General features: G+C 42.9%; 1 protein-coding gene across 8 annotated transcripts in view; it reads right to left on the bottom strand.

Moving 5' to 3' along the window:
* The window catches only part of SMARCAL1 (SWI/SNF related, matrix associated, actin dependent regulator of chromatin, subfamily a like 1), a 36,262-nt gene extending 16,509 nt beyond the window's left edge, over positions 1-19,753 (bottom strand). For 2 of the 8 annotated variants that reach the window (XM_052676512.1, XM_052676520.1), the window contains exons 1-10: positions 19,616-19,753; positions 18,112-19,052; positions 17,421-17,471; positions 16,852-16,923; positions 15,495-15,755; positions 14,561-14,611; positions 11,783-11,966; positions 10,543-10,693; positions 7,546-7,704; positions 3,963-4,028 (exon numbers count right to left, since the gene is read on the bottom strand). In XM_052676512.1, the coding sequence (XP_052532472.1) occupies positions 3,963-4,028; positions 7,546-7,704; positions 10,543-10,693; positions 11,783-11,966; positions 14,561-14,611; positions 15,495-15,755; positions 16,852-16,923; positions 17,421-17,471; positions 18,112-18,982 (1,866 nt within the window). In that variant the 5' untranslated portion in view covers positions 18,983-19,052; positions 19,616-19,753. Of the gene's footprint in view, positions 1-3,962; positions 4,029-7,545; positions 7,705-10,542; positions 10,694-11,782; positions 11,967-14,560; positions 14,612-15,494; positions 15,756-16,851; positions 16,924-17,420; positions 17,472-18,111; positions 19,053-19,144; positions 19,357-19,424; positions 19,488-19,555 lie in introns of those variants that run through there. The other 6 variants (XM_052676517.1, XM_052676518.1, XM_052676516.1 and 3 more) reach the window with 5 other exon arrangements.
* Between the last annotated feature and the right edge of the window lie 3,931 nt (positions 19,754-23,684).

The raw sequence follows: 23,684 nt of genomic DNA, 5'->3' as shown, positions 1-23,684 counted from the left end.
ATAAGTAACTGAAACAAAGAACTTTAACCTTGTACATATCAGGATGTGCATTATGTTATTAACCTGCATAGCAGCTCAGTAAGAAAAATTTCATGAGTAATATTGCCCAAATGTTGTGGAAAGGAGCCCATACAGAAAACAACAAAAATAAGCCCATTTTATGCCACCCGAATATTTGATTAAATACTACTATGCATTTCTCAGTTTCTAACTCAGTTCTTCACTGAAAACTTACTTCATGCCTCCAGAAACACTCATCCATATTCCACTGGGACCTTTCTCAGTTTCCATTGCTTCGCAATTACAGAACAAAGACAATATATCTTTTCAGCTAGCTGAAGGATGTAGAATCCTTTTCACCCAAGTCCCCAAGAGATCCCTCTACAGATCACTGAAAAACTTCCATTTCATTGTTTCTTCTTCCTCCACTTCCCTTGGGGCTTTGTTGTTTTACGTCTATTGGTAGCATGCCTCCTCAGTACTCATGTTCCTGGGTCAGTCTAACCTTAGAAGCAGAAATCTAAAATAAATCTAAAATAAGAAGAGGTAACACCTTGGGAGGCAGATGCAGGACAGAGGTAAAGGGAACAAATGGTATCAACAATACACCGAGGACAGCAACTCAGTCCCAATCAGAAAACTAAAGAGAACAGCAAGGTGACAAATTCCTATGACTGTCTGCTGCAGCCACCTAGGACAAACAGGCTGGGAGAGTAAGGGACTGGGACAAATAAAGCCTGAAAACAGTGACTCAACCAAAGCCCAACAGTATGAGGCTGTCACTTTGATATACATGGAAACAGGACAAAATTGCCACTTTGAACACAGGAACTTCCAGCCCTCGAGTGCTACAAGACACATTGAAGCAGGGGACATACCTCACACGGTTACTTGCACAGACTGACCAGCATGAAAGTTAGCTAAGCTTGAAAGCAGCGTTTTTACCATGTGCCGAAGCATCAAAGTACAGTTTTGCACTATGGCTTTCAATCCATTTGCCTCCATAATTGTGCAGGGTCACATGCTGTGTACAGACTTGGCCACCTGAGTCCTTGTGGGCAGGTGAATCATTCTCCCCCACATACAAGTCTGCACACCAAGAAGTAAGCACATCCACAAGGAAGGTGAAGGGGGTAAGAAATCCAGCCTACACACTTTACTGCCACTACTTCAGCTCATTCTATCATATTGTAAAGGCAAGTTCCTCTCTCAAAGTTTTGCCCAATAAAAATAAACTGGGCACATTGTGTCTTTATCCTTATTCCTATGCATTTGTTAAGGTACTTCAGAAGGTAGTAAGCATAGTTACTGCATACATCTAGCGAGTATAAAAGCACACTAAGAAGTCCTTCTGGTCACACTTCCCATTGTCCTCAAGCAAAACATTACCTCTGTCAGGGTGAGCAACTAAGTATGTCATAAAAGATACTAAGTACTATACACTAAAAAACAAACAAATAAACATTGGTGCTTTGTTTTTAAAATATTTTTAAAACGTTAAGAAGTCCCCAACCAACAGATTTAGGCCGCATGTTTATTACATGGCTCTGCTTGACAATTCTATACCACACTTGCTCTCCAATACAGACAAGAAAGGAGGGGAAGACAAATTGCAACTGAGTAGTTAAAGATAACTTTTTGAAAAACAATCAGGGTCAGATATTAAAACTAAAACAAGACTTTAAATGCTGTAATCATAGGTTAAATATTTCAGATGCTAGAGATTCAGCTGGCTGTCTAACAAGGCAGATTCAAAATTAACATCCAAGCTAAGTCATCTTTATTATGAATGTGCTGATGTATAATCTCGTTACTGTGCAGTTCTGTCTAAGCCTCCACAACAATTTTTGTATTTTACTTATCATTCAAACAGAGGAGTCACAGAAGCAGATTCTACCGAGATAAAAACAATCCATTAGGCACCAACAGAATGGACAGAAACATTTCAGGCTAAGAAATATTTTAATTTACATTTGTCTGGTGTCATTATGGACTCAGTTCTTTGTAGCAAGTAAGGACCAACAGTAACATTTCTTGTGGGTTATTTTACTCCTTTTTTTTTCTGTCCCCAAAGTTCAGTTCAAGGCTAAGCCGTCATGCTTAAAGGTACTGGGAACCTCATAGGAAATATAAACAACTACAGCAATTTAAGGAAGTTGAAAGCAGCTTAATGCCAAACACAAGAGCTTCTTAAAAAGTACTCTAGGCACGACTTGGCTCCACAGGCTCTGGCTACAGCACTGACAAGGCTTTGTACTGTGACTTTAAGGTAGGGACTCACGTGCCACAAGCACTGCACCTATCAAGAGCTTGCCTATGGAAAGAGCTTTTTCTGGTTTCTTCCAAAAGACTCATTACTGCTCCACTCCTTTTAAATGCAAGGGAAGCAAAAGCAAGAACATTATCTTCAGCACTCAAATCTCTAGCAACAATAAACAGCAACTCTATCCATTCATCTTATGCAATAATCTACAATACTAAATTTAGTAAAATACTAAAAAATACTCCAATTTTTACCCCATTTACTATTTACTACACAGGTGACAATGTAATTTTTACATACAGCATTCAGATGATGAAGTCTCCTCATATCTTGGTTGGTCTTTCAAATAAAAAATTGCCACAATGTGCTATGCCAGCAGTGGGCAGTTGAGGACAAAGCTGCCAAAGGGAGTAAATTTAGAGCAAAATACAAGTTGGAAAGCAAGGAGGGCAAATGAGTGGCTATTACAGACAACACTTACTGCAAAAATTACAGTCAGGAAAATACAGTTTAAGTGAACATATAGCAGAAAATGTTCTCTAAAGGTTCTGGTCCTGTCTTACTGCATGCTTCTTACACATGAGAAAACACATGATGCAAATATGAAATTCTTGACTGAAAATTCAGTTTGAAAAGCACAAGATCTCAGTGCTTTAAAGACCAGTGATGTGACAGCATAAAACTATAAATTCACACTAAGTTCATACAGGCAATTAACCTTTATATAACAGGTACCATCTTTCACATCTTATAGCCTGCAAATAATTCTGACAAGCTGATCCTTACAAAGCTACAAGTAGGAAAGGAGACCAATTTTTGACCATCAAGAGGTAAAAGTTGTTATTTTCTGCCACTCGTGGCTGTACACCCCTTTGGGTCTACTTCAAAATGAATAAAATCACACATCCTGCTTAGTTTCCAAATACTCAAGGACTGTCACTAAAAATCACTAAAAGTGATTTGGAAAGCCAAGAGAAGACAAGAGAGAATTTAAGGAGAATGACGAAGTTACTAAGGACAACCATCTCTGCCCTGCCATTAAAGAGCCTGCATATAAAAGTTGACTGCTGTAAAGCCATCATGGATCAAACCTCCTCTTTATATACAAATACTGATAGCTATTGAGAAAAAAACTGCATTTGCCTTGTTCTAATGAACAGACTTTGCAGTGTCTGGAAACTACTGCTACCTTTAATCTCTGAAAGGCTATTAGAGACAATTCAGCTCTTTGATCCCAGAAGAGGACCACAAGCAGATATAAAAACTCACATTACTCCTGACATCAGCTCAGTATTTCTCCCCTTCTGTGGGTCACTTGTCTTGCTCCACCTCTGGCTCCACCTCTCTTAGACCCACTTCAGAGCTGACTATCAGTGGGGAAGGATCTCTTCTGGAGTTTCATAGTGAGCCCAGGATACGAGTAAGCTTTCTATCTATTCTCTTTTGGTACAACAACTGCTTAGCCACACTCTCTGGTATATTTCATAATTATAACATTTGTACATTCATTGATTATACAGTACTGAAATTCTTTTATTGTATGGAAATTAGTGATTAAGTCAGAAATAAATTTTGCTCTTAAAGAAACAATGACTTGGACTTCCACAAGCACAGAAGAATTCAGCTGCTGGCTCAGACAGTAACACTGCTTGGGGAGTCTGGCCTTAGCTGCAGGAGGTTTGGCATGCAGCATACGTACCTTAAGGAGAGCCATGGCAGCTCGGCATCTCGCAGTTTTTATGTTCTTTAGGTAATGAGATTCATCCTGAAACAAAACCAGCATGAAAATGAAGACAGCTCTGATCCACATTCCAACTGCAGGCTAAAGAACAAATTCTCAGTGCTCTCAGCTATCTAATATTACAAGCCTGCCATCCCAGAGGATATTCCAAGTACTGGGATAGTCGCATCAAAATCTCAACTAGAAGACAGCATGGGGAGTACCAGGCTTCTACCTTCAAACTCACAGTTGTAATTGAACAGAATGGAAATCAAACCTTAAGGCCATGAATCTCAAATGACTACAGGCTAGTAAAAAGAAGTGGACAGAGATAGGTGGAGAAAGAGGAACATTGATTCAAGCTGAGGTGCTGAATGAGTTCTTCACCTCGGTCTTCACTGGTGGCCAGGATTCTAGTCTTCTTCACGTCCATGAACCCTGCATCCCCAAACCTCTATGTGGGGACCAAGGAGGTAAATCCCTCCCCACTGTAAGGGCAGAGCAAGTCCGAGAGTGCCTCTTTAGACTGAATGAATACAAGTCTATGGGGCCAGATGGCGTGCATCCCAGGGTCCTGAAGGAGCTGGCTGAGGTGGTTGCCGAGCCGCTCTCCATCATATTTGAGAAGTCGTGGCTGTCAGGTGAGGTCCCGGATGACTGGAGGAAGGGTCACGTCACTCCCATATACAAGAAGGGGAGCAGGGAGGACCCGGGGAACTACAGGCCGGTGAGTCTCACCTCCGTGCCTGGGAAGATGATGGAACAGATCCTCCTGGACAACATGCTCGATCACATAAAGAATGAGCATGTGATCCGAGACAGCCAGCACGGCTTCACCAAGGGAAGGTCATGCCTGACTAATCTTGTGGCCTTCTATGATGGAGTGACGGCATTGGTGGACGAAGGGAAGGCGACCGATGTCATTTACCTGGACCTGAGCAAGGCCTTTGACATGGTCCCCCACCACATCCTCATCTCCAAATTGGAGGGAAGTGGATTTGATGGGTGGACGACCCGATGGATAAGCAATTGGTTGAAAGGCCGCAGACAGAGGGTGGTGGTCAATAGCTCTATGTCCAGGTGGAGGCCGGTAACAAGTGGTGTCCCCCAAGGGTCTGTCTTGGGACCGGTGCTCTTTAACATCTTTATTAATGACATCGATGAGGGAATTGAGTGCACCCTCAGCAAGTTTGCTGACGACACCAAGCTGAGTGGTGCGGTTGATACGGTGGAAGGAAGGGATGCCATTCAGAGGGACCTCGACAGGCTGGAAAGCTGGGCTCGGGTGAACCTGATGAGGTTCAACACGGCAAAGTGTAAGGTTTTGCATTTGGGCCGGAAGAACCCCAGGCACCCGTACAGGCTGGGAGGAGTGGTCCTTGAGAGCAGCTCGGCAGAGAAGGACCTGGGGGTCCTGATGGACGAGAGACTGAACATGAGCCAGCAGTGCGCTCTGGCAGCTCGAAAGGCAAATGGGATCCTGGGCTCCATCAGGAGAGGGGTGGTCAGCAGGGAGAGGGAGGTAATTGTCCCTCTCTACTCGGCTCTTGTGAGGCCCCACCTGGAGTACTGTGTCCAGGTGTGGAGCCCTCAGTACAAGAAAGACATAGAGATCTTGGAAAGGGTCCAGAGGAGGGCGACTAAGATGATCAGGGGGCTGGAGCACCTCCCCTATGAGGACAGGCTGAGGGAGTTGGGCTTGTTCAGCCTGGAGAAGAGAAGGCTGCGGGGCGACCTCATTGCAGCCTATCAATACCTGAAGGGAACCTACACCCAGGAGGGGAGTAAACTCTTCAGAAGGGCTGACAACAGCAGGACTAGGGGAAATGGATCCAAGTTGAAGGAGGAAAGATTTAGGTTGGATGTTAGGGGGAAGTTCTTCACAAGGAGAGTAGTTAGGCCCTGGAACGGGCTGCCCAGGGAGGTTGTGGATGCCCTGTCCTTGGACATGTTCAAGGCCAGGTTGGACGGGGTCCTGGGCAACCTGATCTGAATGTGTATGTTTGGTGGCCCTGCTAGGCAGGGGGGTTGGAACTACATGATCCTTGAGGTCCCTTCCAACCCGGGTGATTCTGTGATTCTGTGATTGATTCTACCACCGATGCTTGTTTGCCCCAAATTTCCACCTTGATGCCCCTTTAAATGCAGCAAACACAGGAGGCCTATACATTGTTATTTCCCTAAACAAAGAGGTTAATGAAAACAATACCAAAAAAAAAAAAAAAAAAAAAAAAATCATCTAATTAGGATCCAACTGCTCTGCTGATAGGGCTCACCAGGTGGAAAATAGCCTCCTACTTGAGATGTCACCCCCAAACACCCTTCACTTCTTCTGCTGTAGCAAGGAAGATTTGGACACAAAAAATAATTGGCACCCTCCAAGGGTACATTCTCATCTTTCCACATGTGGATGAGCAAGCAACCATGTATGCTTAGTACACGCCTAGTACAACTGCTCAGCCTCTCGGGTACAGCCTTCTCCTTCCCAGTTAACAAATAACCCACACGAATAGCCCCAGTCAGTGAAAGCATGCTGAATGTAAAAGCAGAGAAGCTCAGCTTTCAGTAGGACTACATAAATCTGTAAAGACATACAGGGTCCAAATCTGAACACACAAAGACACAGAACATCTGCAGCTCAGGGGATTCCAATGCAGCAGCCCTAGAGCCCAACTCTCTTTACAGAAAGCAGCAGCCCAGACAAAGCAAGAACCCCTACTTCCACTCTGAATGCCTTGTACAGAAGGGGGCCAAGGGAAATAAAATTAATTTCCTCATGAGTAGTTTGGTCTCCAAAGACCTCATCTACTCCCATATTCCCACATGACGCTGAAAAAAAAAAAAAAAAAAAAAAAAAGCTATTATGTTCCAAGTGTCATAATCATGAAAGACAGGTGGATCTGTTTCGCTGAAAACCATGCTGAGAATGTGAAACACTTGTAAGAAGGTATGTAGACACTTCTAGTCTTTACAGTCTTTAAAGCTGGATTTGAAACATAAGGAGTTTTGAATTTTTAAGAAGTGAAATCTAGAAAAATACCTTTTACCACAGCCCCCAAAAAGGTGAAAAATAAGTTTCAAAACCATTTACAACAGCAGTGATACATGTGATCAGTGAAAGCTTAACGCACACTGTCAGTGGTACTCAAACACAGGAAGACTTCTTGATGCTTCACCCACATACTTGGTGTTGAGAAGTTATCTGGCTTGTTGGATAAACATTAAAACCAAACATCAAGTCCAATTACCATAAAATGACATAATTCCAAAGCTACTGTATTGACATACCACATACAACACCTTAGTCTCCTGTAAGGAACATACCCAATCACAGTGAAACCTGTGAGGCACCCTAACCAGCAAAAGAGAAAACACAGCCACAAGAACCAAAAAGGTTTCAGAGAACTCTGCTGTTTCTGCTCACAAAGCTGTAATCACAGTCACAGTTCTAAGACAATTTCAGTCCTAAAAATGGCCTGCCTTACACTTCTCTGCTGTACAATCCTAAAGATACCCCATTTGCAGTATATAATCAACTTCAAAACTCTAGCATACTACTTACAATAATAACTACTTGGAAAGTGCTCTTGAGTTGCTTGTCCATTTTGCTGAGTAGGTCAAAGCTGATGATGTTAATCAAACTTGCTGTTAGGCTGTCTTTGCCAGTCACTATAACATTAGTGCTTCCTGGTCTTAATGATGGAAGCCACCTGTGAAATGCCTGGAAGAGAAGAGAGTGATTAATTGCAGTACTGTGCTCACATCCACTGCAAAGATCCCCAAACCCACCACAGTTTATAAAAGAGCATCCTCATGGATGCTTAGAACAAGGAACAATCCCACTCTCCATTAGACACCAGGTGAGGGCTTAGAAGGGGTGAGCAGCCTTCACAAGTCAGCACTGCTAGTAATAGGAAGATCAAAAACAGCACTCAGGATGTAAGGCCAAATCCACCTTCCACGATAGGAAGACTCAAAAATGATTTATTATTGCATCTTACTGAAAAAGAAATCTGATCTGCAGTAGAAATGTGTGTAACCTCCTGACAGTGTTACCTGCTGTATTTGTAGCCAGAGAATGCAATGAACGCTGTTGACAGGGAAATTCATCATTTTCCCACTCAAAAGGCTGTGAAATACAGCATTCTGAGCAGTAAACATCTCTCACTACAGCAATGTTTACTCCACAATGATGAAGTACAGCACATCCATACCAACAAAAACTTCCACTATTCCTCCTTCTTAAAAAGCCTACCAAAAATGAAAAAAAATACCACCACCTCCCAGTCACAAAAAAGATGAAAATGACACCACACTAGCTTCAATATGACAGCAGATGAACATGTGGGAAGTCATTCAAATCAGCCTCTTGAAATGCTCCACACACCACAGGAAGATAACCTCCTGCAAACACATCTGTTAAGTATTGAGCACCCACCATTTCCCTTGTAAATCTATTCCCAACACCACCAACCCCTCTACAACATTTAAGTCCTGCTGACATTGCCCTCTAGAGGAGAGCTGACATTGCTCTAGCAATCACAACCTGGTCTCTACAGGAATGTATTCAAGGACTGGTGATGGGAAATGGCATCTCTGACTCAAGCACCTTCACCTGTGGCAGTCCCCCAAGCCCCACTCTTCCGTTTATCCAGGGAAGTGGTAGAGTCACTTTCCTTGGATCAAGAGAAAAGAGTGGATGTTGCACTTAGGAACATGGTTTAGTGGGCACTGTGGTTGGACTAGATAATCTTACTGGTCTTTTCCAATCGTAGTGATTCCATGAATTACATGCAGCAGGTACATAATTCAAATGCTGACAGCACATGAGAAATTAACAATTGCCTATAGTCACCACTTACAAGCACCACAACCAAAGCAGGCCACTATGCGGGCAAGGTTGGATCAAAACCAAAAAACATGGGGCTGATGCTATTTTGCTGATGCAAAACTGACAAAGACAGCAGTAGTAAAAAGAATCTAGAAGCTACCAGCTGAACTGCTCTCCTCTTTTGGAAAGGTCACATGCCTACTTCACAGAAAAGAGAATCTGTCTGAATACCTAAGTTTCAGCACAGAACTCCAAATGCACACCTGCAGCACTTCTCATCCCTTCTTGCTGGCTTCCTATTGCGCTTAAAATACATAAGCACTCAAAGGCATGAGCCTGGAAAACTGAAAACTAAACCCTGCACTTCTGAGATGAACACAATTTCTGGCTATTCATCTCCAGAAACAAGAACTTTATGTTAAATGTATCTGTACAGAATGAATTGAGGTTAGAGACCATAACCTTCACCTTTTTGTACACCTTCTGCCAAACATTTTCCTTAGATTCACATCCTTCACTTACTGAAAGCAACACAGAAAATTTCAAAGCAAATCTCCTAACAAATACCTCCCACAACAGCCTCCCAGGGAATCTGGAGGATGTAGACAGAGGAAACGAAGCACCCAAGTAGAAAATTCTGATATTGCTTAAATCTCTTAGAGCAGAATAGAGGAGTTTGGCTGTAGATACCCAGGACTTAAGCAACTTGGGCCCCAGATTCCTCCTAGTAGGTCTCAAACAGGAGCCATGGATACAGGATAGGTACTGAACCACAGGTCCATAGGCCTTTGAAACAAGTCCTTTGCTTTCACATCTCAAACACAATAAGCATTGCTCCTTTGTTCAGAAATGTTTTTTCTTCTTGTCATTCAATGTTTTGTTGCACTACTGAATATGAAACACAAGCCAAGATGTTCTTATAACCAGGTTACAGTACAAAACAAAACAACCACATTTCCACCAATACATTTCTCACTTTTACATCAATGTAGCATCCCAGGGAAAGCAACGTAAGGAAACCTTGTCTACTCAGACATGGAAATTACTGACCTGAAACATCTGACTCACATTTTTCTCCCACAGTGATTATCTCACTAGCCTATGGCAAATAAAAAGCCTCAGCTTACAAGTCATGACACTGATTTCTTTCAACCAGTTACATCTCCCAGCCATTCAAACTTTCTTGGGCTTCTGATTAACAGCAATAACAGACTCAAAGGAGTCATATCCTTGACAGACTGAATGACACGGTATGACAAACATTTAATGACAATGATAACAGAACCTTGTGAGAAGAGGTGAGGATTTCAGCATCTGAACTTTTATTCCAGCAAGTCCAGCTATAAAGGGATTGAATACAATCAACAATTGCTTCAATGCAACTATTGTCTTTGGCATTAATGAGCAAAACACCTCTTAAGAGCTAGCTGACTTGCAGGAACAAAGTTAAGAGGCTCAGAGGAGATACTTTCTCTAGATCTCCTTTCCAACAGCTGGACCACAAAAAGAAAATCAGCCAATAAAAGAAAGTAGGCATATAACATACGGTCAGTGCAAACGTTAAGCAATTTCTCTGCTCTTTAAAAAAAGTGCAAGTTTTACCTCCTTCACCTTAAAATACATATGTTTAAAAAAATAAAATAAAATAACTTGTCCTGATCGTTAGCATAGAATAACCATCACACACGCCCTCTACTGGCCATCCACATGATCATAAACTCACAGTACCTCTGCCCACGTGAACCTCACAGAAGAGGGAGTCACCACCAGCAAGGGCCACTCCTTTCGGTAGTAGGCAGCGATGCAGATTGCCTGAACAGTCTTGCCCAAGCCCATGTCATCCGCAAGAAGTAAACGGCCATTTCTTAAAACTGCAAAACTGGGGAAAATAGAGAGGGGAAATATGAGAGTCACCAAGTGGTCCTGTTTCTTTCCTTTCTCAAGCCCTGCTTCTTTCCTGGTAGCCAAGATGAGTACAACTCATCTGTCTACATCAGATGAGGAGGGTTCTGTAGAACTGAGAAGTGAAAAAACTAAATCCTTCTGCAGATCATGGATGACACTATACAGTGAGTATCAGCTGCAGTAGCTGCACAGTATCTGATGAACTACAGATGTCTTTGCAGATTAAGCCTACAAGGTATATCTCATGAAGTGACCTGAGCTTTTTATTTCAGTAAACCTATATGTTCTCCATTAGTCTTAACACAATTGAGCAGCTCACAACAATCTTCTCTCAAAGCTTAAATGGTTCAGCCAAGTGACCCTGGATGGTTACTCAGAGACACTGATTTAATACATGGAGCAGACTCAAGATCTTACAGTTATTTAAAGAGCACATTCCATACCATTATTCATGTTCTGTCTTAAGAGTTCATTCCTATTGGGCTAAGAAAATACTATTTATAGCATGATCACCTAAGTAGCAGTAACTATGGGCTTTCCTGGATTGCATCTCAAATTCAACAACTAAATGCTATATATGGCAGAAATAGGGCCATGTGAAAGTTTCCCTTTGCATACAATTAGCCATTTTATGCCTTTCATCGTCAGGTTTCCATTTCCTGGCACTTACTGTGTGCATTACTATTTTAATACAAACAAACAACAGAGATGCACTGGGTTAGGAAAAGATGACCATACAAAAGCATCATATGACAATCAGGCATATGTTGAATCATGGGATAGAGATGAGAAATTTAGCACGTGAACAATGCTATTTTTCCTCCTGACTAATGATGAAGAATTCTAGCTGGAAACAAATAAGTGTGTCATTCAAAACACAACACACAGGCACACAAAAATCAAACAAAACAAACCAGGCAAAACATCCAAGAGTCCACAATATCACAACACAAGACTATGGAGAAACATTAAATTCTCCCCACGAAAGAGAATGAGGCCTGTACACTGATCTATTGAACTGTAGGCAAGGATTAGATCTCAACAGCACACAAAAAGGACCTACTTCACACCTTCCCTCTGAAAAGGCATGAGGCTTGTCACAATTTCGGAGTCCACTACTGAAAGGTCAGCATCAGGAAAATCCATCTTCTGTGATGTAGAATTCTGTATTTGAGCAGCAAAGGCTTGTATGACTGTCCCAGGAAGTGGCTCCACTTCTACAGACACAAGGTTCTGGAACACTTTCACTGCAAAGAACAGAGCAGTTAATTATCAGAAAGGGAAACATACACACATTAAGGACACCAGGGTAACATCCCTTGACCTCAACAACAACATTATCTCCTACCTTTAGGCAGCTCAAGAAAGTACTGCATCACACACTCGTGTCAGCCTGGCCTCTTCTCTGAAATCTATTTCAGCAGCAGATGATGAATCACATTCCCTCCCCTCATATTTAGACTTGATTATAAAAAACTGGAAGTCTGATGCCATCATTCAGAGATGATTGCTACTAATACAGCTGGAGCTGGATTATTCACATAGAGGGCAGCTTAGGGCACACTTTACTCAGAAATGAAAGTATGGATTGGAACAAAAGAGCTCTTGAAGTCTAGAAGGCAGAAGCATCTTGGGATTCTGCATTAAATATCTCTCAGGTCTCCACCAGCCGAGTGCATGGATCGGGAGTTACATGAAACAATTACCTAAAGGTCATACATTCTCAGCTTTGAAAACTCACTTCTCCTCCTGTTACCTAAATTCACACCAGTTTGGTTCTTTCTGAAATGTAGATAATCTCCCATTCTCCCACACTTGGATAATTCACAGAATCAGAACTTACTCTTGTACTCAGAAAGTCACCCCTCAGGGGCATGACACCAACAGCAGCTCCTTACTCAGCTGGTGCACTCTGCCTTTTACCAAGACAGAAGTTCTGTAGTCCACAAGCTGCTACCTGAATCCCTCAGCACTAGTGATGCTTGACTTAAGGCCTCTTTCTGCTTCTCTATCCCACCCAAAAAAAACCCAAAAAAATAAACCTCTTCTTAATCCAACAATAAGTTTATAAGAAAATAGCATTTTAAAACATGATTGCAAGGTCCCTGCTCACAATGATTAGTAATCAGTCTCTGACCACTGATAGAAACAAAAGGCACCTCTGCAGATGAACACAAACACTCAGATCCTTTATGGCAAGGAGAGTAGTTGGTTTGTATACAAAGTCAGAAAGATATGAAACAACTGTTTGCAAAAGTGACCAGAGCTGTGCACACTGAAATAAATACTCATGACACCAGCAGTAAAAGCGTCTCCAGAACTCAGCAGAAATTAGAATGCCCATCTCCAAGAGGTAAGCAGCAGAATGGATCTCTGTCATATGAAGGGGAAAAGCAATTCAAAGAAATATACATATGAAAAGATTTCCATTTGTGGTTGGGCTTTGGCCAAACTTTTTAAACTCTCCAGTTCAATTTGTACTTCAACAGCAAGAACTCTCTCCACTCGAAGTACAGCACAAGCTTGTTATTACACTCACAGACTGGGCTATGTGTTAGCATAATTGCTACAATTTGCTCACTGATAATTCTGTTACTGTTGTTCGTTACATGAGCTGGAAGAATGATTAAGATATATCCGCCACCAGCATGATTCATCCAACAGACACATTTTACTGAAATGACCTTTATATAAAGGTGACTGAGCAACTAAGAAGAGAGACATTAACCTCTACAAACAGTTCCAAACTAACAGATAGCACTGTTGGAAATGGCAACCAGCTTTTTATTTTTTTTTCTTCCCCTGACGTAGCTAAATTAACAGACACAAACCTAATGCTGCTCCTCTGAAAGGCACGTGCTACAAGAAGCCTCAAATGCCCTCACTAATTACTCCTTGAAAGAACATCTAAAGAATTTTTTGTGGTTTGGTGTTGGTTCTTTTTTTTTTTTTTCAGTTTGATTTTGCTTTCCTTAAATCTGTGGGATTCTGAATTAACGTAATATGTACAACTGCCAGCAAGCATAGTGACAGGCTGGGAGATGATGCATTTACTCTCATTTACTGCTCTTACTACAGGATGGGCCCTTAGCAGATACAAAAGACCCTTTTAAAAAGCAGTGTGGGCTCATCAGCTCCCACTGAATCCAGAGCCTGTGAGCATCACCATCCTGGAGTTTCATAAGTCACCACCAAGACACACTCGCTTCTTTCACAGCCTGCCATTGCTACAAGGCCCTATCACTGGAAGTAGAACAGCCTGGTAAGCTTTGCTCTGCACTCTCTTCTAAGTAAGAGGTGACTGTGCAATTTCATGAATTGATGCATGCAGAAAAAGGAGCAAAACTTTACGGGTAGGCTGGCACTGCAGATTATAGAAATACACCTAAAGACAGTCCGTCTGTAAGACTGTCTGTAAGGACACTTGGTAGCCACCATGCCTACCTGTTCAAAGCTTTCAAGACAGAAGATAGTAATCCATTTTCCTGCAGTTCCTTACTTCAAGTATAGCTGCTGTACCTTATAAGCAGTAGCAATTTTATAATAGTTAATATAGGTCCTCTAAGAAGTCACACAAATTCAGCATAGAATCTTACAAGAACAGGCCAGTGTGAGTAATACATATTTATACAGTTTTGAGTCTGGGTAAACAGTATAAGTGTCTGACAAAGCAGGAAGACGCTTGCTTCATGGTTCATTAGCCACTCATTTCATCAAAATGAGAAGGCTCAGTCCAAGAAATGAAGCTACAATTCACTTACCTCCCCAGAAAACAGCCCTAGGCAGAAAGGAGGAAAAAAAAAAAAAAAAAAAAAAAAAAAAAAAAGGGACAGCTACTCACTCAGTTTGGGATAGTCCTCCAGTAAGAAATTCCACTTTCTGGTCTTCATATCTGCAACAGTTAAAAAAAAAAAAAAAAAAAAAAAAAAACAAGAAAACACTACTGTAACTTTCTTAAGACTGAATTCTCTACACATAAGAATGTGGTTATACCCATATATATTCATTTCAAAACAGATTTAACAGAATTCCTACCCTGTCCAGCCACAAATTTTCCTCCCTTTGTTTTCATGTTAAACAAACAGTTTGAATAAAGTTAGAAGCATGGACACTCTGAAAAGTAACATGAAGTCCTGACTTGTCTGGCAATTCTACACCCAATTTGCATGTACCTACAACCTCCAGGGAAGACAGAGAATCCAGAATCAGTAAGACAGAGTGAGCCAGGTAGAGCTCTGCCCAGAAAGCCAGAGCTGCAGCATTTGCTCTCCATGCTGTCACTGACCTGCTGTGACACTGCACAAGCCACCTTACAACACTGCACCTCATTCCCACGTAACTGGTGGGAAAACTAGTGTGTACCTTTGAAATCTAAGTGCCAACAATAGAAGTACTCTACAACTCCACTTGCCTCAAAAATTTTCAGTAAAGCTGCTAGTAAACACAGTCTGCTCAGACAGTTGCAGCCAGTTGACAATAAGAACAAGAATGTAAGTGTGGCCTCTGTACTGGCAAACTGCTGTCGCATCCCACCTTGAGAGTAAATAAAATGCCAAGTGCTGAAATATCATCTTGAGACTAATAGGCTCTGAAGAGATTCTCTGGCACTGTGCAGGGCACAGATACAACTCTATACCAGAACTAAGCTCTCAAAATCTTTACCAAAGCACATCCTCTCACACTATTTCAAAGACTGATGCCCTCACGCTCTCTCTCCTCCGTATCATTCACAGCACTTCAAAAGCAGTCCCAGTAACATTAAAATAGAGACTCACCATAATTTCTGGAATTCATCTGTTTGAACACTCCAACCACTTCTGCAGAATACCCAATATCGACCTCAAACCGAGAGCGAGAGATCAGCACACACTTCCCTTTGACGTGGGCTGAGGGTTTCTTCCAGTTCTTGCACATGTTCAAGAGGGATACCATATCAACCCCACTGCTGCTGAAATGAGGGCCTGATGACAACTCAACTGCATTTTCTCCTTCCAGTGGTGCCAGAATCACAGAGGAAAGTTGACTTGCTGCTTCCACTAGAAAGAAAAACATGAAATACTAAGGAAAGACTGGAGAATGCTGTTAAGCTACTTTGGGAAAGGAAAGCACAAGAGGATGTGAAGATGTCTGGCTTGCTTGTCATTTAAAGGGGACAAAGATTCCTTAATTTAACTTTGAGGGACAAGGAATAGAGAACAGTGGAATACAGCAGGGTCAGGGCAAACATGCAAGAGTACAGGAGTCAGGGCTCACTCAGAACTGCTACGCCGTTAGGCTCCTGCTGTCAACAACCCCAAAACATGGCTCACCTGGCCAGGCCAGGCCAGCCAACCTACAGAAACACATTCAGAAGCAAACTGCACACAGCCATAGCATTTTCACATAAAATGATGCAGAGAGGCATGGTGATCAACAGTATGTGCCTGGGAAGATTGGAAGGTGTTTCTGCAAGTAGCAAAGGAGAAAGATCTAAAAATTTGTGCCTCTCTATTCACATGGACATCTGAGCAATCTCATCAAGGAGAAATGCTCAGTAAGCATAATACTGTAGGAAGGAATCTCATACAAAACAATAGACCTCTTCTTTGTTGCAAGACCATCACCCTTTATTCTAACACAGCTTGCAGTTAGGCTTGTACTTCTGCACAGCCAGGTGGGCTCCTATCTTACAGTTTGCAGCAACCACCTGCATCACGATGCTAGGGCATGGGGAGAGACAAGACATATTTTTGCCAGTTGAAGACCATGACTAACAACACTAGTGTGTGTTAGGTTTTTCCCTTCTGTCTCTGTCAATCTATATCCACATGGCTGTCTTCATCATTACAGCTGAAGTTACAGTTTAAGGAGAAAAAAAAACAAACCCTGACATGACACAATTTCCAAAAATCATTCTCTTGATTTGCAAGTTCCTTGGTGCAGAGACTCCACTCTCATCTGTACTCAGTACACTTCAAGCAAACCAGCAGCACTTAAATAATGAATGTGTGTGGCAACCCACATGGGAAGCTAGAATACCAGTACTCAACTGTGGGTTTTTCAAAGTGCTCAACACAGGCCTAATTCTGTTCCCACTGAAATCAATAATGATTTATCACTGGCTTCAAGACAACGTACTTCTGAAAAGCTTACCTGACTCGTTTGCCTCTCTGTCATCTCTCAATCTTTGCAGAAAATGACAGTAGAGAAAAAGATAAAACCATCCTTGGTATGTAAAAAAAAACAAAAAAGGCAAATTCATTTTCAGCCTCACTCAGAGCTTTAGAAAATTTAGACTTTTTCCTTTTCTGATACCCAAAATTAATAGGAAAAATAGCAAAAAAAAAAAAAAAAAAAAAAAAATTGAAAAAGAACATACTTCAACAGATCTAGAAATTAAGTATTAGCCAATAGAGTCAGCTGTCAACACAGACTCCACTATAATCAGGCTTGTTGACTCCTAAGCAATTCAGCAACTGCAGAGAAGGTTAAACCTAAGCTAGGCATTTAGATTACACCAAAAATCATACTTCTAACATACTACAACATGTCAAAAAATAATACCTGCTAAAAGCCTAAAAGATGAGCATTATGTTTGAGTATCACCATCTTTTTTCATTACTCCAGACAACAACAAAGTAAAATCACAATCAGAGAAAGGTTATGGTGGTGATCTTCAGACTTAAGAGCCTTTCTTATAATTCAACAGTGCATTTACTTACTGAAACTGCTGTAATCTTCTAGGCTGAAATTCCATTTTTTCATAGTAGGATCTAAAATTAGGCAGAATATGAGTTATTTGAGGTAGAAAAAAGTGGTGCTGTAAAACGTTTATGCCAGACAATACAGAATCATTCTACACATGAAAATTTCTCAATAGACATCTGAAAAACAGCATGCCCAGGCTTACAGCTACATGGCACCAAATAAAGCCACAGGGCACATTAATGCTAAGGCAAGGAGAATGCAGCAGTCATTCACAGGGAGCAACATCTGTGGGAAACAAAAAGAGAATATAACAAAGGCATAGAGAAAAGATTAGCAAGTAGAGAACTCCACTACTTGCAATAACCCAGTTAATACTCAGCCCACTGACTCTGAAGTGGCCTATTTTCCCATACTAATTCATTAATAACTTCCTTCATTTCCAAAACACAGACCAGCTACCAACACTAAACTTCTTCGAGCAATTCATGAAACTTCTGATTTCTTGGCTAAATCCAAACTCAAGATTTTATGCTCAGAATATCTTTTCAGTTCCAGCCTTGACTTTTCCAGTAACCCATTAATACCATACATTTGATCCCAACACTAGATGCCCTGCTGAAAACATAATGCTACTCCAGTTTCAGCACATATTGAAACTGCAATCAAAACACAGAACAGAGAAAACAGCAACGAATCAATTCTTACCATATTTTCTGGTTGGTATCTTCTTAAACAAAGCAATAAGTTCAGCATTATACCCTACTTCAACCTGGAAACGGTCTTCCCCATGTTTCACACATTTTCCTTTTGTGACAGGATTTGCTTTCTTCCAAGAGGCAGCTTTGATAGAGTCTGCAACAGCAGGGCTGGTCAGCTTCTGCATCTTACCACTGCTTGGAAAGGCACCACTTCCCCCCTGTCTTTCTGTTTCTGGTCTGTTTATATTTATCACCATTTCTGAAGAATTCAGAGTGGTGCTACTTGGTGATGAAGTATATTTTATGGCAGATTTGCTCTGACTTTGTACATCTTTAACACCGTCAGAGTTCCTGTTACCAGTTAAATTAGGGTGAGATGTTTCTGTAGGGTTTTTCAAAGCTGGGTAGCACTTGGGCCGCTGGAATGTACCAGGATTAATTAAAGCTTGTTGTCCATACTGTCCATCTGAGTAATGTTGATGGGAATAACTCAGAGAATTTGGGATCGACGTAGGGAACTGCTTAATGCCACTTGCTTGTTTTGAGTCCTCTGAACAATTCTTTTGTTGCTCTCCCTGTGAACCAGCCATCTGTTGGCTTGCAGTGTAATTATTATAATCTTTCTGAAGATAGCTCTTCTGCTCCGCAGGAGTGTCTGGATTCTGTTGGGGCAGGCTAATGAACCTGACATGATTGTTATCTTGCTTCAAGCTTCCTCGATTGTCTGGACTCTGTTCTTCTACCTGAGGCCCAGTGATCCCCAGTTGCCCACTTTGCTGGGCTGCTAGCCTCTCTGCTCTCCTAGCCAAAGCCTTTTGGCGGTTCTCTTCAATTCTTCTCTTTTGCTCCTCTGTAAGGCCAGATGACATCTTCACCATTTCAAACAAACCTGAGTCAGTACATCAGTATTTCATCTCAGAGGCACCTGCTCTTTGATAGGAGGCCAGTCTGAAAAAGAAAGCAGCAGAAGTTCCAACTTTGTCCCAGGCAAGCTTAATGCACTGACAACTCACTGCTATCAGTGACTGGTTTCTAACAACCTTTCAGTCCTCAGGCATCTCCCAGCACACAGCAGACACACACTCAGCTGCAGAAGGGAGTGTCAGCTCCTCCCTTGAGAAGGGTCCTCCTGTTGCTGTGTTTGTGAAGAGCTCACTAAAAGCGAGCAGCAGGCCCCCAGCACACCTCCTCGGCCTCTCTTCTGAGAGGCTGCTCACCTCCTCCAGTGCTCAGAGATGGACTTAACTAACTGTACACAGTCAGGCCTTCTTCCCATCCCCACCCCCCTCCCACTGCTGATGTTCCATCTCTGCCCCAAACCTACAGGATAAGGAACTCCCCGACCTCTTCAGGGCCCGGAAGCCACCCCACCCCCAAAACACTTCTCACTCGCCAGGCTCCCCGCTGCCCACAAAGGCCCAGCACCCTACCACAGACCGCAGCTCCCCCACCCCCGCTGCAACGTATGGGCTTAGCCCTGACCGGCCCTCCACGAACGCCCGCACACCCACCGGCGGGCAGAGGCCAGCACCGACGCCTCGGGGCGCGCAGCCGCGCAGACTACATCTCCCATCGGCGCCCGCCGTGCCGCCCGATGGCGCCACACTGCCAGAGGCGCGCGGCACGCTGGGAAATTGAGTCTTCCCCGCGCGGCGCCATCTTTGAGCCGCTAAGGGAATCTGGGTGGGAGGGGTCAGAGGCAGAGTCAGCTGTGCTGCGTTGTGCTCCTGATCACGTGCGGGGTGTGCGACCTCCGTTGCAAGCTACGGGCTGATGTTTTGTCCCCTGGTGCACCAAGACGTTTTGGTGCAGAGTTAAAAACACTAGTAATGCATTTGAAAAAGCGATACTGCCTTCATAATAATGTAATTATTCACATTTTTATTAAGGTTCAGAATAGAAGTGTTTCCATGGGTTTTAATTATGCATATCAAGTTGTCCTTCCTGGACAGCCAGGATTTCTTTCTATGTTGCCAGGCGGGGAGGGGGGGGGGGGGGGAGGCAAGGAAACAGCCCTGGGAAACACGGTTCCCCCATCCGTATCTCATGCTGCTACTGTCCTGTCCAGTGGCAGCTCTGGAGCCATCTGCTCCATCTCTAAATGCCATTTTCTCTCACACACCCCTCAGCTGGGGATGCGGCAACCAGCTGGTTGTTTTGCAGTTTATTTATTCATCCTCTCTGCTAGTTAATTAAAAAATGTTATCCTTAAATTGCTTCCCGATTAAGCAGCGGTAACTGTCATTAGTCAGGAGCTCGTCAGCCTGAGAAAAACAAGGCAGACAGTGAGATCAAGGTGTGACCTGACACACAGCCATGTGAGTGCCCTTACTCACTATGTGCGTGCACAGATTCTCCCAAACACATAATTTAAAAAGCAAACAAAAAAACCCCACCACACAACAAAAATGAGACTGAGGAGGTCTGGGTCCAGAGTTTGGTCCCAGCTTCTCTTAGGAAGTAGAAAGAAAAAAGTTGAAAAGACAGCAGAGCAGGGTGTGCAAGGAAAGGAGGCTCACCCTATGTTTTCTCACATCCTTTCTGTTTACTCTTTTTATCCCCCTGCAAACCAGCAGACTCCCACTGAGGGAGGAATGGATATGACATCTTTATTTTTTCTTTCTTTTTACACTTCTAACTGACCAAAACTAGACCAAATCCTAGCACCACAAAGCAGTAAGAGAGAGAACATGCAGAGCATAATCCTGAAAGTATTCCCAGCCAACTCCCTCCCAAGCAGCTCGAGGTCTCTGCTGTTGGGTCCTTATGCTTGGGAGATTTAGGGGGAAAAAAAAGACTTGGGAAAAGTGGAAAAAAAGCCCCAGAGGACGGAACCTGGCTCACAGAAAACAATTAGAGAGCATTGTTTTACAGAGGGAAGAATTGCTCTTGGGTCCCATGATCAGGCAGAGACACAGACAGACGTTGAAGCATTTGCTCCATATGGCACAACTTCAGCAGGGCACAAAGAACAGACCAACCGTGCAGAGAACAGACCTACAAAGCAAGAGGCCATTTGTGAGCAGTTTGCTGGTAGCACTCCAGGTGTCCTTTCAGTCAGAACATGCTTCCAGCAGTGGCTTGGACTCACTCTCCACAAACCAAGTCAGATTGCAGAGATGCAGTAAGAAAATCCTGGGAGGGCTGCTGGGTCAGCACACCCCAGTTGATATCTCATGTTGAATGTGTCTACTTCTCATCTTTTCCAACACACTCTCATGGTTCTCTGCATGGGTTGAGCTGTACAACTACATCTCGCAGTCTCTATGGATCTTGGTGAACTACATGCAGAGTCACTGTGTGCATCACAACCATCCAGGAGATGATTGGAAATGCAAACCTCAGCTCACACTCATGGCCCTTGGATGCTCCACCTTCTCAGAGGCATTTGGAAGCCCACACAAGTTCAGCAACACCATTTCCAGTGCTCAAACATGCTAGTCTTCAACCATATGGAGAGAACCTTAGTTGCTCTCTTTGAAATAAATTCCATGCTTATGATCGTTTCAGCTCCTTCCCGGTTAAAACCTGGCAAGTGACTGGACTGGGTATATTCAGGTCAGTTCTTCAGGGAAGATGTCAGGGAAGGAGAAGCAGAGAAAAGCCTGTGGATATGCAGAAGGTTTTTTTTTTTTTTTTTTGGGGTGGGGGGCGGGGAGAGAGGTGTTTGGTTGGTTGGAAAAAACAATTTGAATATGCTTTTAGTGTCTAACGTGAATACTTTCTACAGTACCTGTCCTCCAAGGGCTGAGGGGATGTGTTTGGGATGCTCAGTGGGATCTGAGCTTTCTAATGGAGCACCAGAGCCCCAGGTTAAGAGTTCAAGAGAGTGTTTGGCCTGTTCTTGGGTTTTGGACTGGACTTGCGTGTGGTAGTTGACCACACATCCCCCATTTCTGATTCTCTGTGGGTTTCTGTTGTTAGACAGCCATTGATTCCCTCTGCTTTCTCTTTGCCACTGCACATCACAGACCGTGGCTGACCCACTGGACAGCCCAGCTGTTACCACAAGTAGACTCTGAATAAGGTCTTTTCCCTGAGCATCTCTGTAGCATACAAGTTCAAATTTGGAGTTTGCTAAATCCAGTTGCATCAACACTGATGAAAGAAGATCTCCAGGGCCTTTTGTATGAGATTTTCTAGAATTTAAGGGTTGTTCCCCTCCTCTGATTGACAGCTTAGTGAAGACCACTTCTTTTTCACTGCTCCTTCTCCACTGGGTGCAAGGAAAATTAGTTGCCCTCACTCTTTTGAAGCAGCCTCTTTTATCTACACAGCTTGTTCTTCCCTGGCACACTATAGCCTTCCTGCTCATGTTTATAGTACAACCCCACCAACAGATTGCAGGGTCTCTTTTCTGCCTTATGTCCTTCTTGGCTGGATTCCCCTCCACAGCTCCAGTACAGAGCAATGGTCTGCACAGCACATGGCCTCTGCTTTGCTGCCAGGCCACCGCCACACTCACAGGGCTGCTGCATGGCTGAGCTGGCTCTTCATCTTTTATACAATGCAGCCTAAGTGTGGGGAACAGTTTATTGGCATCTGAAAGAAAGATTTAAAAGAAAAAAAAAAGGGGGGGGGGGGGGGGGAGGGAAGGAAGAAAGATCTGCATTAAGATGCAAACAGTGATTCCAAAGCTTCTGTATTGCCAGCATTTAACACAACAGGAGGTGTGATCCCGCTCCAGGAGGCACAGGCAATGTGGTCTCTTCGAAGTCCTGTAGTGTGCTTGAGCTCAGGCCAGAGCACGTCCCTCTGCTCTATACAACTGCTTTTTTTTTTTTTTTTCTTTTTTTCTTTTCTTTCCCTCTTTATTTATTTGTTTTCTTTGTTTTTCTCCAGATGCTGAACAGAGCTTTATCATGATGAAACATGGCTGAACTGGCAGAAGGGTACAAAGAGAGAAGGGGACAACCATGTGCACACAAAGAATTTAATTGCATAAGCTTTGTTTCCTCAGGAAACCAGGCTAAAGAAACAAAAGTTGCATTTCCAGTTCTTTTCTGGAGCTTAAATTACTGGCCTGGTTTTTGAGCTCAGAATAAATAGCTAATCCTAGTGCCGCAGTATTGATATGAAGCCAGCTTTTGAGATCCTGTTTGTTAAAACTAACCACAGTTCTCTGCCCTTTCTCTTCCAGATGCACAAGATACACAGAGATAATAAGAAATCCTCTAAGCAAGAGCATCAAAGGTGATGATGGTAAATAATTAACCATCAATCTAATGTTAACAGTCTTTTGCCCTTGCACAGGAGCAGCATCGCTCCTTTAAAGATCTCAAAGCACACTTCAGATCAAGAAGTGTAGGCAAAGAGGTAGCGGACTTCTCTGAGACACAAAGTCTGGTCTCAAGGGGGCTTCCAAGACACAGACCCAGGATTGTGGCATGCCAGAGACTTTCCTAAGAGTTCCAATCTTACACTAGATTCTGGTACAGCTGTTTGTCCTAATCTGCTGTGTCTTAGGCCACTACTGCTTTACTGAGGAATGTAGGCTCAGGGCAATCCTCTGCCTCGATCTTTACTTAACCAAGTATGCAGGAAGGTTGTTCTCATCTTAGAAATCTCCATGAAGGCAGA

This window comes from Tympanuchus pallidicinctus, unplaced genomic scaffold, assembly GCF_026119805.1.
Source record: "Tympanuchus pallidicinctus isolate F22 unplaced genomic scaffold, pur_lepc_1.0 scaffold15, whole genome shotgun sequence".
Lineage (NCBI taxonomy): Eukaryota > Metazoa > Chordata > Aves > Galliformes > Phasianidae > Tympanuchus > Tympanuchus pallidicinctus.
This window is presented reverse-complemented; position numbering and strand designations above follow the sequence as displayed.